Source organism: Rhinoderma darwinii, chromosome 2, assembly GCF_050947455.1.
Source record: "Rhinoderma darwinii isolate aRhiDar2 chromosome 2, aRhiDar2.hap1, whole genome shotgun sequence".
NCBI lineage: Eukaryota > Metazoa > Chordata > Amphibia > Anura > Rhinodermatidae > Rhinoderma > Rhinoderma darwinii.
In genome coordinates, this window is record NC_134688.1 from 6229237 (window position 1) to 6244232 (window position 14996).

Here is a 14996-nt window from a genome sequence, read left to right on the forward strand (position 1 = left end):
CCCCAGGCTGGCCCACCAGAGAACCAAAGGATCCTTCAGTGGGCCCCAAGTTCTCACACCATATTAGGACCCAAAGGTCCAGTAGAAGACAACCCCATTTGGAAGACTTTGGAGCTATTCACTTGCAACTAGAGTCTAATTCTCATGTTATGATTCACAAAAAATTAGACCTTATTGATAATATGTCCTATGTGTGCATTAATAACAAAGTGTATAAGGCATTTAAAAGTGGCTGTGTACATTTTCTTTATAGATAAAGGTGGTCCTCAGAATCATCTCCTCTGGTGACTCCAAGGAACCCCAATCTAAGGCCTCATGCACACGAACATATTATTTTTTCCTCCCGTAAATACTGGTGTAAATACGGTTCCTTTGTCACATGTATTTGACCTGTATTCCACCCGTATTTACGGACCCGTTTCCTCCGCACTAATCGGCAGCCCCTTCTCTCTATCAGTGCTGCATAGAGAGAAGGGACAGCCCTTTCGGTAGAGTTTCCGCAGCGATTGAAAGTAAAAGAAGTTCATACGTACCATTGTCTTGGTGACGCGTCTCTCTTTTGACATCCATTCCGATCTCCCTGGATGTGACCGCTGCAGCCTGTGATTGGCCTGTGATTAGCTGCAGCGGTCACATGGGATGAAACGTCATCCCGGGAGGAAGAAGCGGGGAGTTCTGGGTAAGTTAAATTTGAATACTATTAACTTCACCGGTAGTCACTGTCCCGGGTGCTGAAAGAGTTACTGCTGATCAGTTAACTCTTTCAGCACCCTGGACAATGACTATCCCCTGACGCCGCCTAGCAACGCTCCCGTAACTACGGGAGCACACACGTAGCCCCCCGTTATTACGGAAGCCCCATAGACTTCTATGGGCCTGCCCATGCCATAATTACGGCCTGAAATAGGACATGTTCCATATTTTTCAATGGCACCTTCCCGTAAGCAAACGGGAAGGTACCCGTGGCCAATAGAAGTCTATGGGCCCGTAATAGCGGGCCGTAATTACAACCCATAATTACGGGCGTTTTTACGTTCGCGTGCATGGGACCTAACACTGGGGTGGAGATTGTTGTCCACAAGAAGAGCCCAAGGTGTTTATCTAAAAAAATATCACAGAAGCATGTGGCTATCACGGATACTGGCCAAATGTTCAACATTTTTATGGACTGTCCGTAAATTTATAGACAGTGGCCACCAAAATTTTTCCACAAGTGTATACAATGCAATGATCATCACATTATACTGCACAATGTGCTTCTAAACACATCGGTTAAAATAACTGACCAAATTCCTTTAATGGTGCATTCTAATGGATTTGCCGAGATCTTGACCCTTAATTTTCTGCAACATTTGAAATATCTTAATCTTCAGAGCTTCTGTTCTTATCCCATAAATGATAGGATTCACCATAATTGGAGTCATCAGGCCAATGATTGTGATCACAACATGAGCAGCGAGAGAGATTGATCCACTGTTTATTCGGTATCGTAGTAAAATGAAGAAGCTCGCGATCATAAATGTAGAGAATGCCAAGAGGTGGGTGACCAGGGTCCGGGTGGCTTTTTGACAGGCTTCTTTAGAAATTCTCAGACAGATTATGAATGTTCTTATATAGCAGTAAATGACAATCAGTAGGCAACTGAGGTCTATCAGAAAAGCCTCAACAGCTCCAAAGATATTATTAACCGAGGCATCACCACAAGCCAGCTTAATGAGAGACATGTTATCACAAAACACATTATTAAGGTTTGCCCCACAGAGAGGTAGATATGCTGTCATTATGACTGGTATGAAGACCACTAAGAAGGAGGTAGTCCAATTTACGGATATAAATTGTAGGGCCTTGCCATTAGTCATCAGCGTTGAGTATCTCAATGGTTGACCTATGGCCAGATATCGGTCATGAGCCATAATGGTGAAGGTAAATACTTCAACAGCAGCAAAGCTATGGAGAAAAAAACACTGGAATAGGCAACCGGAAAATGTGATAGTCCTAGATCCAGAAAGCAAATCGATGATAAGCTTAGGGAGAAACGTTGAGCTTCCAAACATCCCATTGAGGAACAGATTACAGATGAAGATGTACATTGGTTCATGGAGACTTTCTTCAGTCCAGACAACAAACACAATTAAACAACATATGAACATGGTGGTGATGTACACGAAGACGGCAATGGCGGAGTACAGGTATCTGAACCTCTCCATCTCAACTACTCCGAGAAGAACAAAACTAGTGGTGACTCTTGACATATTTTCCATTCAATTTTCGAAGCTTCTTCTACTCTACAAACTTGCTGAAATAGACTTGATTATAGACTAATTTCAATGATACTTAATTACGCCTAAAGATTCTAGTAACACAGATAAACTACGGTACACTATACAACACAGAACTATGGGTAAGTGTTTTATAACAATCTGGATGTATTTATTTTCTGTATCAGATCCTGAGGGACAGCAACTCAATGTTTAGAAAAATATTGTCATAGAGTCCCAATTAGCAAGGCTCAAATCTTTACTAATTAGTTAATTGTCTAAAGACAATTACTGTAGTACATCACAAAGAAACATAGATACAAATTAGGGGCATATGTACCATAGAAGAGGACTATGTGGCTTCTATAGGGCCCTTGATGTGGGGGGGGGGGCAGTCCTGATTTACTTTATCCTCTATTTTAATGGGTGTTGAGAACCTGTGCAGGGATTCTACTGGTCCTTCAAATATAGCAAACATAAGGGTGGGCTATTAACCCTTTAGTGAACAGCCCGTTTTGGGCCTTAAATGGACAGTAACTTTTCAAACAACTTATGCTAAACTAATAGTATACCTGATATAAAACAACTTTGTAATTCACTTACTGTTAAAATTCAAATTTACTTGTTTTATCCAAGCAAATTCTGTGTGAAGTTACTGCCACTAGATTTCTACCGTCCTGTAATATGCTGTCCACCCCTGTTGTCAATCAAAATCCATCTCTAGCTAAAAAGCAGAGGAGACGACTGCAGGAAGTGGAAGGGTGTCTCTTCACAGCCTGTCAATAGAGGTCTATGGAGAGGGGATTGGGAGAAGGGAGCAGAGAGAGATAGAGACGTAGATGCTGCCCATAGAAGTCTATGGAGAGGGAAGGGTGAACAGGAGGCGGAGCAGAAGGAGGGAGCAGGGGGAGAAAGACACAGAGGCTGCCCATAAAAATCTATTTTGAGTAGGAGGGGAGCAGAAGCAGAGGGGAGATACAGGCTGCTTCTAGTAAGTGTTTTTTCTCATATATACTACCGTTCAAAAGTTTGGGTCACCCAGACAATTTTGTGTTTTCCATGAAAACTCGCACTTATATTTATCAAATGAGTTGCAAAATGACCAGAAAATATAGTCAAGACATTGACAAGATTAGAAATAATGATTTTCTCCTTCAGACTTTGCTTTCGTCGCTCCATTTGCAGCAATTCCAGCATTGCAGCCCTTTGGCATTCTAGCTGTTAATTTGCTGAGGTAATCGGGAGAAATTTCACCCCATGCTTCCAGAAGACCCTCCCACAAGTTGGATTGGCTTGATGGGCACTTCTTGCGTACCATACAGTCAAGCTGCTCCCACAACAGCTCTATGGGGTTGAGATCTGGTGACTGCGCTGGCCACTCCATTACAGATAGAATACCAGCTGCCTGCTTCTTCCCTAAATAGTTCTTGCATCATTTGGAGGTGTGCTTTGGGTCATTGTCCTGTTGTAGGATGAAATTGGCTCCAATAAAGCGCTGTCCACAGGGTATGGCATGGCGTTGCAAAATGGAGCCTTCCTTATTCAAAATCCCTTTTACCTTGTACAAATCTCCCACTTTACCCCAGACCATCCACCATGCTTGACAGATGGCGTCAGGCACTCTTCCAGCATCTTTTCAGTTGTTCTGCGTCTCACAAATGTTCTTCTGTGTGATCCAAACACCTCAAACGACAATTCGTCTGTCCACTTTTTTCCAATCTTCCTCTGTCCAATGTCTGTGTGCTTTTGCCCATATTAATCTTTTCCTTTTATTAGCCAGTCTCAGATATGGCTTTTTCTTTGCCACTCTGCCCTGAAGGCCAGCATCCCGGAGTCGAATCTTCACTGTAGACGTTGACACTGGCGTTTTGCGGGTACTATTTAATGAAGCTGCCAGAGGACCTGTGAGGCGTCTATTTCTCAAACTAAAGACTCTAATGTCCTTGTCTTGTTGCTCAGTTGTGCAGCGGGGCCTCCCACTTCTCTTTCTACTCTGGTTAGAGCCTGTTTATGCTGTCCTCTGAAGGGAGTAGTACACACCGTTGTAGGAAATCTTCAGTTTCTTGGCAATTACTCCCATGGCATAGCCTTAATTTCTAAGAACAAGAATAGACTGTCGAGTTTCACATGAAAACCTCTCTTTTTCTAGCCATTTTGAGAGTTTAATCGAACCCACAAATGTAATGCTCCAGATTCTCAACTAGCTCAAAGGAAGGTCAGTTTTATAGCTCCTCTAAACAGCAAAACTGTTTACAGCGGTGCTAACATAATTGCACAAGGGTTTTCAAGTGTTTTCTAATCATCCATTAGCCTTCTAACACAGTTAGCAAACACAATGTACCATTAGAACACTGGAGTGATGGTTGCTGGAAATGGGCCTCCATACACCTATGTAGATATTGCATTAAAAACCAGACATTTGCAGCTAAAATAGTCATTTAGCACATTAACAATGTATAGAGTGTATTTCTGATTAATTTAATGTTATCTTCGTTGAAAAAAAACTGTGCTTTTCTTGCAAAAATAAGGACATTTCTAAGTGACCCTAAACTTTTGAACGGTAGTGAATATATATATATATATATATATACATAGAGAGAGAGAGAGAGAGAGAGAGAGAGAGAGAGAGAGAGAGAGAGAGAGAGAGACACACAGCAGCACTCACAAAGCAATCATTGGTCGGGTGCCAAGCAAAAATGTCCCGATCCTTGGACGAAATGTAAGATATAGCAAAAGAAACTTCGCAGCACTCAAGCCTGGCTTGAGAAAGATCCTATTGTAGGATTGAAACGTTGCTGTTATATTTGGATTGAATAAACCACCATTTTTTTCAACTTGGAGTGCTGCGAAGTTTCTTTTGCTATATATATATATTACAGGATGGATAGACATGTTATTGATATGTTAATGATATGTAAAAACAATGGAAACAAAATATTCCAAACATCTTGGTTTATTCAGTATGGAGTATGAGCGCCACGTGCAGAAATCCACGCACTTACACACTTGGCATGCTATCAATAAGGTTATTAGTGGTTGTCTGAGGAATGCTCTGCCACGCTGAATGCACTTGGGCATGCAAATCATCAAAATTGGCTGCTGCCAGCTCTCTTTGCAAATGCCAACCAATGACGTTCCAGATGTGCTCGATGGGAGACAAGTCCAGAGACACTGCAGGCCATGGTACTACGTTTAGGCCACGCTGGGTGCTCACAGTAGCACAATCAACATGCGGCCTGGCATTGTCCTGTTGAAAAAGAGCTTCTGGGATATTTGGAGAAATGGCCGTACCACTGGTTCCATGACCAAATCAATGGAATGCTGAGCTGTTAGTGCACCTGAAAACAAAACTTGAAGGGTCCGGCTACGGTATACATTATACCACCCCACATTAAAATTCTGGGAGTAGGACTATTCTGACGTTCCCTTGTGAAGGCCTCTTCATGGCGCTGCCCACGTGGTCGCCAGACCAATCTCCGGCTATCATTGCGTCCGAGACAAACGTGGGACTCATCACTGAAGAGGATTGACCTCCATTCCATCCACCATCGCCGTCTTGCTGTGCACCATGATAGCCTTTGAGAGCGGTGGCTTGTGGTCAATGGAGCACCTGTATTTGACGTCTGGCTCGCAGCCCAATGTCGTGCAAACGCCTTCTGATGGTTGGTGTCGACACTGCTTGCCGCCCTAGGCTTGGGATGGGACGTCCAATTTCACTTGCAGTACAGAATGGATCGCTACGTATCATTCTTCTTATCAGACGATCCGTCCGTGCAAAGGTTCGTCTCCGCGCTCCTCTTGCTGTCACTCCCGTTCGTTGTTCTTCTCCCAACCCCCGGGACATGCAACGTTGAATAGCGGTGACATCTCGGCCTAGTTCGCGTAGCTATCTAGCGGAGTGACAAACCAAGGTCTCTCAGGTCAAGGATTCTGTCCCTCTAAGTTTGCGACAAGTGGCGATAACTGGCACGTCGATGAACAGAAGGCACCGCACAATCATCCCGCACCACGCAATCCGATTTTTGAGGTTTCATGTGGCTAAAAAACTTTGCTTTCAATCTGCCTTTTATGCCTCCCACATGCCGCAGATTGGAGCTTGTTGCTGGAAAATTGTATCATTTTCAGATCATAACGTCTTAACGACACCTGAAACTTCCTCGATTTGCATAACCTTACGGCTTGTCCTTCTTGGTATTGCAATTTCAATGTTGAGAAGTATATATATATATATATATATATATATACATTTATATATATATAATAGATCTTACCAAGCCAAGCCAGATCAAATGGGAAGAGTTCTATCAATAACCTACCGCTTCCGCCGCTTCCATCCCAGCCTGACCAGCTTGGACGCACCAAAGCATCTCTTGTGGAGGATTGGCACTGAATGCACATATGCATCCCCCCTCTGATCTGACCAAGCACGGCACACTCGATCACCTGTGACCCATTTAGGATCCTGCTTGTGTGGGGCAGTTTGGCACGCTTGTTGGCTTTTGTCCAGCCTTTCTGTATTATATTATTTCCTTTGGAGAATTTGTGCTGGTCGTACGCAAATTGCCTCCATTGACCTAAAAGGTGGTCTTGACCGTCAGGGACCTACTCTGTAGTCTGCACCATTGGGCCCAGTTGTTTACCCGGCAGTCCACCCCTCAGTGGAAACGGTCGTGAAGCCACTCTGCCTTTTTGGTCTGAAGGAAGCGCTTGGGAATTGAGGACAACTCCACAGAAATGGACTAGTGAGATTTTTCTCTATCCGTTTTCTATTATACGTTGCAGTTGTGTAACAATTAGTTAAATCCTACAACAAAGGAAAATATATCAAAAAGTGAGTGAACCCCTAATGGCAGCAAGAGCAGAAACGTCAACCTGTTATCCAGCTATACCTAGGATATTTTTGTGTCATAAATGAATTGAACTGGGAAGATGTTATATTACAAATCACTATATGGATACAGTGGTTTTGGCGAGTCCGTAAGCGACTTTGGGGGAAATTCCCACTGAATGGTCAACTAGATACTTTAGTGATATTTTCCTGCAATATTGAAACATAACTGAGCCTCGGGGTTGGGGGGGGTCACATTATAATCGCCACATGTGTTAATCACCACACGGGCTGGCCTGTATATTAAATATATTAAAGAGATAACTTTGAAAAGAGGAGCGCTATGAATAATAAAAACAACTCCAAAATCCACCAATAGGAAATCAGGTGGTATGGTGTCACCAAAAGAGTGAGCTACTAATAAAGAGGCCAATTACAGTAAGAAGAAAAAATTCTGGACAACTCCATCTGGTAAAACCCACTTAGCCCAAAAAATACAACACTGAGAGCAGTGCAGAGTTACTGGACAATAATCCCTCAGGTTCATGATTCACAGTGCTGGGCATGGGGGATGGGAGTAGCACGGCCAACAAAAATTTGGAGAAAGATGTTTTAAGAGACATTCTGGATGCGGTAAAAAAAAGAGTAATACCGCCCTAGTAGTCCAAACTACTCAAATGGGAGAGGTGCGCAGCGACATTTTGCTGATACAAGTCAAGATCGTAAATGTTGAAAAAGTGGGGAAGAGTAAAAAAAAAAAAAGGATGTTGCAAAGGTAATGATGGAAAACAAATTTAAAGCAAAATGGTGGACCTAAAGGATAGGTCACGCCGGTTTAACATAAATATTGTAACGTCCGTGGTCGCGGACCGACGTCCCCACTCACCCCTCGACGGCCGCGACCACAGATCTCTGTATTCTGGCCAGCATCTCCCTCCTAGGAGACGTCAGCACTCATGGCCGCTCTGCTCGGCAGTGTCCTCTAGGGTGCGCGTAAGCACTCGTTCCCGGCCTTAAAGGGCGAGAACACGCATATGAAAATAATTACAAATGATCCCCAGATCACCCTGGACTATAAAAAAGGGCCCTGCCTTTTCACTCCTTGCCTGAGAATCGTTGTGTATTCCCATGTTAGTCTTAGCAAATGGCCCCTTAGTCGTATCCTGTTCCCTGTGTTCCCGTGCCCTGCTACCTGTATCCTGTGTCCCGTGCTGTGTTTGTTCCTGAGCCTCTTCTAGTGTTGGAGCCACGTTTGGTGTCATCTGCCACATCTGTTGTCATACACCATGTCTGATGTCATCTGCCACACCTGATATCATCCGCCACGTTTGGCGTTACCTACTTTCAAGATCCATCTGTGCCTAAGCCTCTGCTACTGTCTTGACTATTACAGGTACTCTTGTGCTAGGACTTTGTATAGACTGTTGTTTGGCCAGATGCTACTCCGCTACAGTGGTGCGGCCTAGTGGGTCCACGTACCCACAGATCATGATACGTATACTTGGGATCCCAGAAGTAACTGAGAACGATATCATCATACAGAAATTCAGAAATGGCTCACTGAAACTATCGGTAAAGCACAGTGCTCACCCTTATTTGGCGTAGAACAAGCTCAGAAAAAAACACCTCCTAGAAGCCCTCCCCGAGCCATCCTCAGAAAAAAACACCTCCTATAAGCCCTCCCCGAGCCATCCTCAGAAAAAAACACCTCCTAGAAGCCCTCCCCGAGCCATCTTTAGAAAAAAAACACCTCCTGGAAGCCCTCCCCGAGTCAACCTCAGAAAAAAACACTTCCTGGAAGCCCTCCCCGAGCCATCTTTAGAAAAAAAACACCTCCTGGAAGCCCTCCCCGAGTCAACCTCAGAAAAAAACACCTCCTGGAAGCCCTCCCCGAGCCATCCTCAGAAAAAAACACCTCCTAGAAGCACTCCCCGAGCCATCTTTAGAAAAAAACAGCTCCTAGAAGCCCTCCCCGAGTCATCCTCAGAAAAAAACATCTCCTAGAAGCCCTCCCAGAGCCATCTTTAGAAAAAAACACCTCCTAGAAGCCCTCCCCGAGCCATCCTCAGAAAAAAAACACCTCCTAGAAGCCCTCTCCGAGCCATCCTCAGAAAAAAAACACCTCCTGGAAGCCCTCCCCAAGCCATCCTCAGAAAAAAACACCTCCTGGAAGCCCTCCCCGAGCCATCCTCAGAGAAAAACACCTCCTGGAAGCCCTCCCCGAGCCATCCTCAGAAAAAAACACCTCCTAGAAGCCCTCCCCGAGCCATCTTTAGAAAAAAAACACCTCCTAGAAGCCCTCCCCGAGCCATCTTTAGAAAAAAAACACCTCCTCGAAGCCCTCCCTGAGTCATCCTCAGAAAAAAACACCTCCTAGAAGCTCTCCACGAGTCATCCTCAGAAAAAAACACCTCCTAGAAGCCCTCCCCGAGCCATCTTTAGAAAAAACACCTCCTGGAAGCCCTCCCCGAGCCATCCTCAGAAAAAAACACCTCCTAGAAGCCCTCCCCAAGCCATCCTCAGAAAAAAACACCTCCTGGAAGCCCTCCCCAAGCCATCCTCAGAAAAAAACACCTCCTAGAAGCCCTCCCCGAGCCATCTTTAGAAAAAAACACCTCCTGGAAGCCCTCCCCGAGCCATCCTCAGAAAAAAACACCTCCTAGAAGCCCTCCCCAAGCCATCCTCAGAAAAAAACACCTCCTGGAAGCCCTCCCGGAGCCATCCTTAGAAAAAAACACCTCCTAGAAGCCCTCCCTGAGCCATCCTCAGAAAAAAACACCTCCTGGAAGCCCTCCTCGAGCCATCCTCAGAAAAAAACACCTCCTGGAAGCCCTCCCGGAGCCATCCTCAGAAAAAAACACCTCCTGGAAGCCCTCCCCGAGCCATCCTCAGAAAAAAACATCTCCTAGAAGCCCTTCCCGAGCCATCTTTAGAAAAAAACACCTCCTAGAAGCCCTCCCCGATCCATCCTTAGAAAAAAACACCCCCTGGAAGCCCTCCCCGAGCCATCTTCAGAAAAAAACACCTCCTAGAAGCCCTCCCCGATCCATCCTCAGAAAAAAACACCTCCTAGAAGCCCTCCCCGAGCCATCTTTAGAAAAAAACAGCTCCTAGAAGCCCTCCCCGAGTCATCCTCAGAAAAAAACATCTCCTAGAAGCCCTCCCAGAGCCATCTTTAGAAAAAAACACCTCCTAGAAGCCCTCCCCGAGCCATCCTCAGAAAAAAAACACCTCCTAGAAGCCCTCTCCGAGCCATCCTCAGAAAAAAAACACCTCCTGGAAGCCCTCCCCAAGCCATCCTCAGAAAAAAACACCTCCTGGAAGCCCTCCCCGAGCCATCCTCAGAGAAAAACACCTCCTGGAAGCCCTCCCCGAGCCATCCTCAGAAAAAAACACCTCCTAGAAGCCCTCCCCGAGACATCCTCAGAAAAAAACACCTCCTAGAAGCCCTCCCCGAGACATCTTTAGAAAAAACACCTCCTGGAAGCCCTCCCCGAGCCATCCTCAGAAAAAAACACCTCCTAGAAGCCCTCCCCAAGCCATCCTCAGAAAAAAACACCTCCTGGAAGCCCTCCCCAAGCCATCCTCAGAAAAAAACACCTCCTAGAAGCCCTCCCCGAGCCATCTTTAGAAAAAAACACCTCCTGGAAGCCCTCCCCGAGCCATCCTCAGAAAAAAACACCTCCTGGAAGCCCTCCCGGAGCCATCCTTAGAAAAAAACACCTCCTAGAAGCCCTCCCTGAGCCATCCTCAGAAAAAAACACCTCCTGGAAGCCCTCCTCGAGCCATCCTCAGAAAAAAACACCTCCTGGAAGCCCTCCCGGAGCCATCCTCAGAAAAAAACACCTCCTGGAAGCCCTCCCCGAGCCATCCTCAGAAAAAAACATCTCCTAGAAGCCCTTCCCGAGCCATCTTTAGAAAAAAACACCTCCTAGAAGCCCTCCCCGATCCATCCTTAGAAAAAAACACCCCCTGGAAGCCCTCCCCGAGCCATCTTCAGAAAAAAACACCTCCTAGAAGCCCTCCCCGATCCATCCTCAGAAAAAAACACCTCCTAGAAGCCCTCCCCGAGCCATCTTTAGAAAAAAACACCTCCTGGAAGCCCTCTCTGAGCCATCCTCGGAAAAAAACACCTCCTGGAAGCCCTCCCCTTGCCATCCTCAGAAAAAAACACCTCCTGGAAGCCCTCCCCTTGCCATCCTCAGAAAAAAACACCTCCTGGAAGCCCTCCCCGAGCCATCCTCAGAAATAAAACACCTCCTGGAAGCCCTCCCCGAGCCATCCTCAGAAAAAAAACACCTCCTGGAAGCCCTCCCCGAGCCATCCTCAGAAAAAAAACACCTCCTGGAAGCCCTCCCCGAGCCATCCTCATAAAACAAAAACACCTCCTGGAAGCCCTCCTCGAGCCATCCTCAGAAAAAAACACCTCCTGGAAGCCCTCCCCGAGCCATCCTCATAAAAAAAAAACACCTCCTAGAAGCCCTCCCCAAGCCATCTTTAGAAAAAAACACCTCCTAGAAGCCCTCCTCGATCCATCCTTAGAAAAAACACCTCCTGGAAGCCCTCCCCGAGCCATCTTCAGAAAAAAACACCTCCTAGAAGCCCTCCCCGAGCCATCTTTAGAAAAAAACACCTCCTGGAAGCCCTCCCCGAGCCATCCTCAGAAAAAAACACCTCCTAGAAGCTCTCCACGAGTCATCCTCAGAAAAAAACACCTCCTAGAAGCCCTCCCCGAGCCATCTTTAGAAAAAACACCTCCTGGAAGCCCTCCCCGAGCCATCCTCAGAAAAAAACACCTCCTAGAAGCCCTCCCCGAGCCATCTTTAGAAAAAACACCTCCTGGAAGCCCTCCCCGAGCCATCCTCAGAAAAAAACACCTCCTAGAAGCCCTCCCCAAGCCATCCTCAGAAAAAAACACCTCCTGGAAGCCCTCCCCAAGCCATCCTCAGAAAAAAACACCTCCTAGAAGCCCTCCCCGAGCCATCCTCAGAAAAAAACACCTCCTGGAAGCCCTCCTCGAGCCATCCTCAGAAAAAAACACCTCCTAGAAGCCCTCCCCGAGCCATCTTTAGAATAAAAACACCTCCTGGAAGCCCTCCCTGAGTCATCCTCAGAAAAAAACACCTCCTAGAAGCTCTCCCCGAGTCATCCTCAGAAAAAAACATCTCCTAGAAGCCCTCCCCGAGCCATCTTTAGAATAAAAACACCTCCTAGAAGCCCTCCCTGATCCATCCTCAGAAAAAAACACCTCCTAGAAGCCCTCCCCGAGCCATCTTTAGAAAAAAACACCTCCTGGAAGCCCTCCCTGAGCCATCCTCAGAAAAAAACACCTCCTGGAAGCCCTCCCTGAGCCATCCTCAGAAAAAAACACCTCCTAGAAGCCCTCCCCGAGCCATCTTTAGAATAAAAACACCTCCTGGAAGCCCTCCCTGAGTCATCCTCAGAAAAAAACACCTCCTAGAAGCTCTCCCCGAGTCATCCTCAGAAAAAAACATCTCCTAGAAGCCCTCCCCGAGCCATCTTTAGAAAAAAACACCTCCTAGAAGCCCTCCCTGATCCATCCTCAGAAAAAAACACCTCCTAGAAGCCCTCCCCGAGCCATCTTTAGAAAAAAACACCTCCTGGAAGCCCTCCCCGTGCCATCCTCAGAAAAAAACACCTCCTAGAAGCCCTCCCCAAGCCATCCTCAGAAAAAAACACCTCCTGGAAGCCCTCCCCGAGCCATCCTTAGAAAAAAACACCTCCTAGAAGCCCTCCCTGAGCCATCCTCAGAAAAAAACACCTCCTGGAAGCCCTCCTCGAGCCATCCTCAGAAAAAAACACCTCCTGGAAGCCCTCCCGGAGCCATCCTCAGAAAAAAACACCTCCTGGAAGCCCTCCCCGAGCCATCTTCAGAAAAAAACATCTCCTAGAAGCCCTTCCCGAGCCATCTTTAGAAAAAAACACCTCCTAGAAGCCCTCCCCGATCCATCCTTAGAAAAAAACACCTCCTGGAAGCCCTCCCCGAGCCATCTTCAGAAAAAAACACCTCCTAGAAGCCCTCCCCGATCCATCCTCAGAAAAAAACACCTCCTAGAAGCCCTCCCCGAGCCATCTTTAGAAAAAAACACCTCCTGGAAGCCCTCCTTGAGCCATCCTCGGAAAAAAACACCTCCTGGAAGCCCTCCCCTTGCCATCCTCAGAAAAAAACACCTCCTGGAAGCCCTCCCCTTGCCATCCTCAGAAAAAAGACACCTCCTGGAAGCCCTCCCCGAGCCATCCTCAGAAAAAAAACACCTCCTGGAAGCCCTCCCGAGCCATCCTCAGAAAAAAAACACCTCCTGGAAGCCCTCCCGAGCCATCCTCATAAAACAAAAACACCTCCTAGAAGCCCTCCCCGATCCATCCTCAGAAAAAAACACCTCCTAGAAGCCCTCCCCGAGCCATCTTTAGAAAAAAACACCTCCTGGAAGCCCTCTCTGAGCCATCCTCGGAAAAAAACACCTCCTGGAAGCCCTCCCCTTGCCATCCTCAGAAAAAAACACCTCCTGGAAGCCCTCCCCTTGCCATCCTCAGAAAAAAACACCTCCTGGAAGCCCTCCCCGAGCCATCCTCAGAAATAAAACACCTCCTGGAAGCCCTCCCCGAGCCATCCTCAGAAAAAAAACACCTCCTGGAAGCCCTCCCCGAGCCATCCTCAGAAAAAAAACACCTCCTGGAAGCCCTCCCCGAGCCATCCTCATAAAACAAAAACACCTCCTGGAAGCCCTCCTCGAGCCATCCTCAGAAAAAAACACCTCCTGGAAGCCCTCCCCGAGCCATCCTCATAAAAAAAAAACACCTCCTAGAAGCCCTCCCCAAGCCATCTTTAGAAAAAAACACCTCCTAGAAGCCCTCCTCGATCCATCCTTAGAAAAAAACACCTCCTGGAAGCCCTCCCCGAGCAATCTTCAGAAAAAAACACCTCCTAGAAGCCCTCCCCGAGCCATCTTTAGAAAAAAACACCTCCTGGAAGCCCTCCCCGAGCCATCCTCAGAAAAAAACACCTCCTAGAAGCTCTCCACGAGTCATCCTCAGAAAAAAACACCTCCTAGAAGCCCTCCCCGAGCCATCTTTAGAAAAAACACCTCCTGGAAGCCCTCCCCGAGCCATCCTCAGAAAAAAACACCTCCTAGAAGCCCTCCCCAAGCCATCCTCAGAAAAAAACACCTCCTGGAAGCCCTCCCCAAGCCATCCTCAGAAAAAAACACCTCCTAGAAGCCCTCCCCGAGCCATCCTCAGAAAAAAACACCTCCTGGAAGCCCTCCGCAAGCCATCCTCAGAAAAAAAACACCTCCTGGAAGCCCTCCCCGAGCCATCCTCATAAAAAAAACACCTCCTGGAAGCCCTCCTCGAGCCATCCTCAGAAAAAAACACCTCCTAGAAGCCCTCCCCGAGCCATCTTTAGAATAAAAACACCTCCTGGAAGCCCTCCCTGAGTCATCCTCAGAAAAAAACACCTCCTAGAAGCTCTCCCCGAGTCATCCTCAGAAAAAAACATCTCCTAGAAGCCCTCCCCGAGCCATCTTTAGAAAAAAACACCTCCTAGAAGCCCTCCCTGATCCATCCTCAGAAAAAAACACCTCCTAGAAGCCCTCCCCGAGCCATCTTTAGAAAAAAACACCTCCTGGAAGCCCTCCCTGAGCCATCCTCAGAAAAAAACACCTCCTGGAAGCCCTCCCTGAGCCATCCTCAGAAAAAAACACCTCCTAGAAGCCCTCCCCGAGCCATCTTTAGAATAAAAACACCTCCTGGAAGCCCTCCCTGAGTCATCCTCAGAAAAAAACACCTCCTAGAAGCTCTCCCCGAGTCATCCTCAGAAAAAAACATCTCCTAGAAGCCCTCCCCGAGCCATCTTTAGAAAAAAACACCTCCTAGAAGCCCTCCCTGAT

At 47.0% G+C, this 14996-nt stretch overlaps 1 protein-coding gene across 1 annotated transcript; it reads right to left on the reverse strand.

The window, feature by feature from the left end:
- Positions 1–1295: 1295 nt before the first annotated feature.
- LOC142740343 (olfactory receptor 10G4-like) lies at positions 1296–2261 on the reverse strand. The gene has a single exon (XM_075849891.1). The coding sequence runs from the start codon at positions 2259–2261 to the stop codon at positions 1296–1298; it is 966 nt and encodes a 321-aa protein (XP_075706006.1).
- Between the last annotated feature and the right edge of the window lie 12735 nt (positions 2262–14996).

Excerpts from the sequence above, each read along its gene's own strand:
- LOC142740343 (XM_075849891.1), bottom strand. The coding sequence starts at position 2,261 with ATGGAAAATATGTCAAGAGTCACCACTAGTTTTGTTCTTCTCGGAGTA.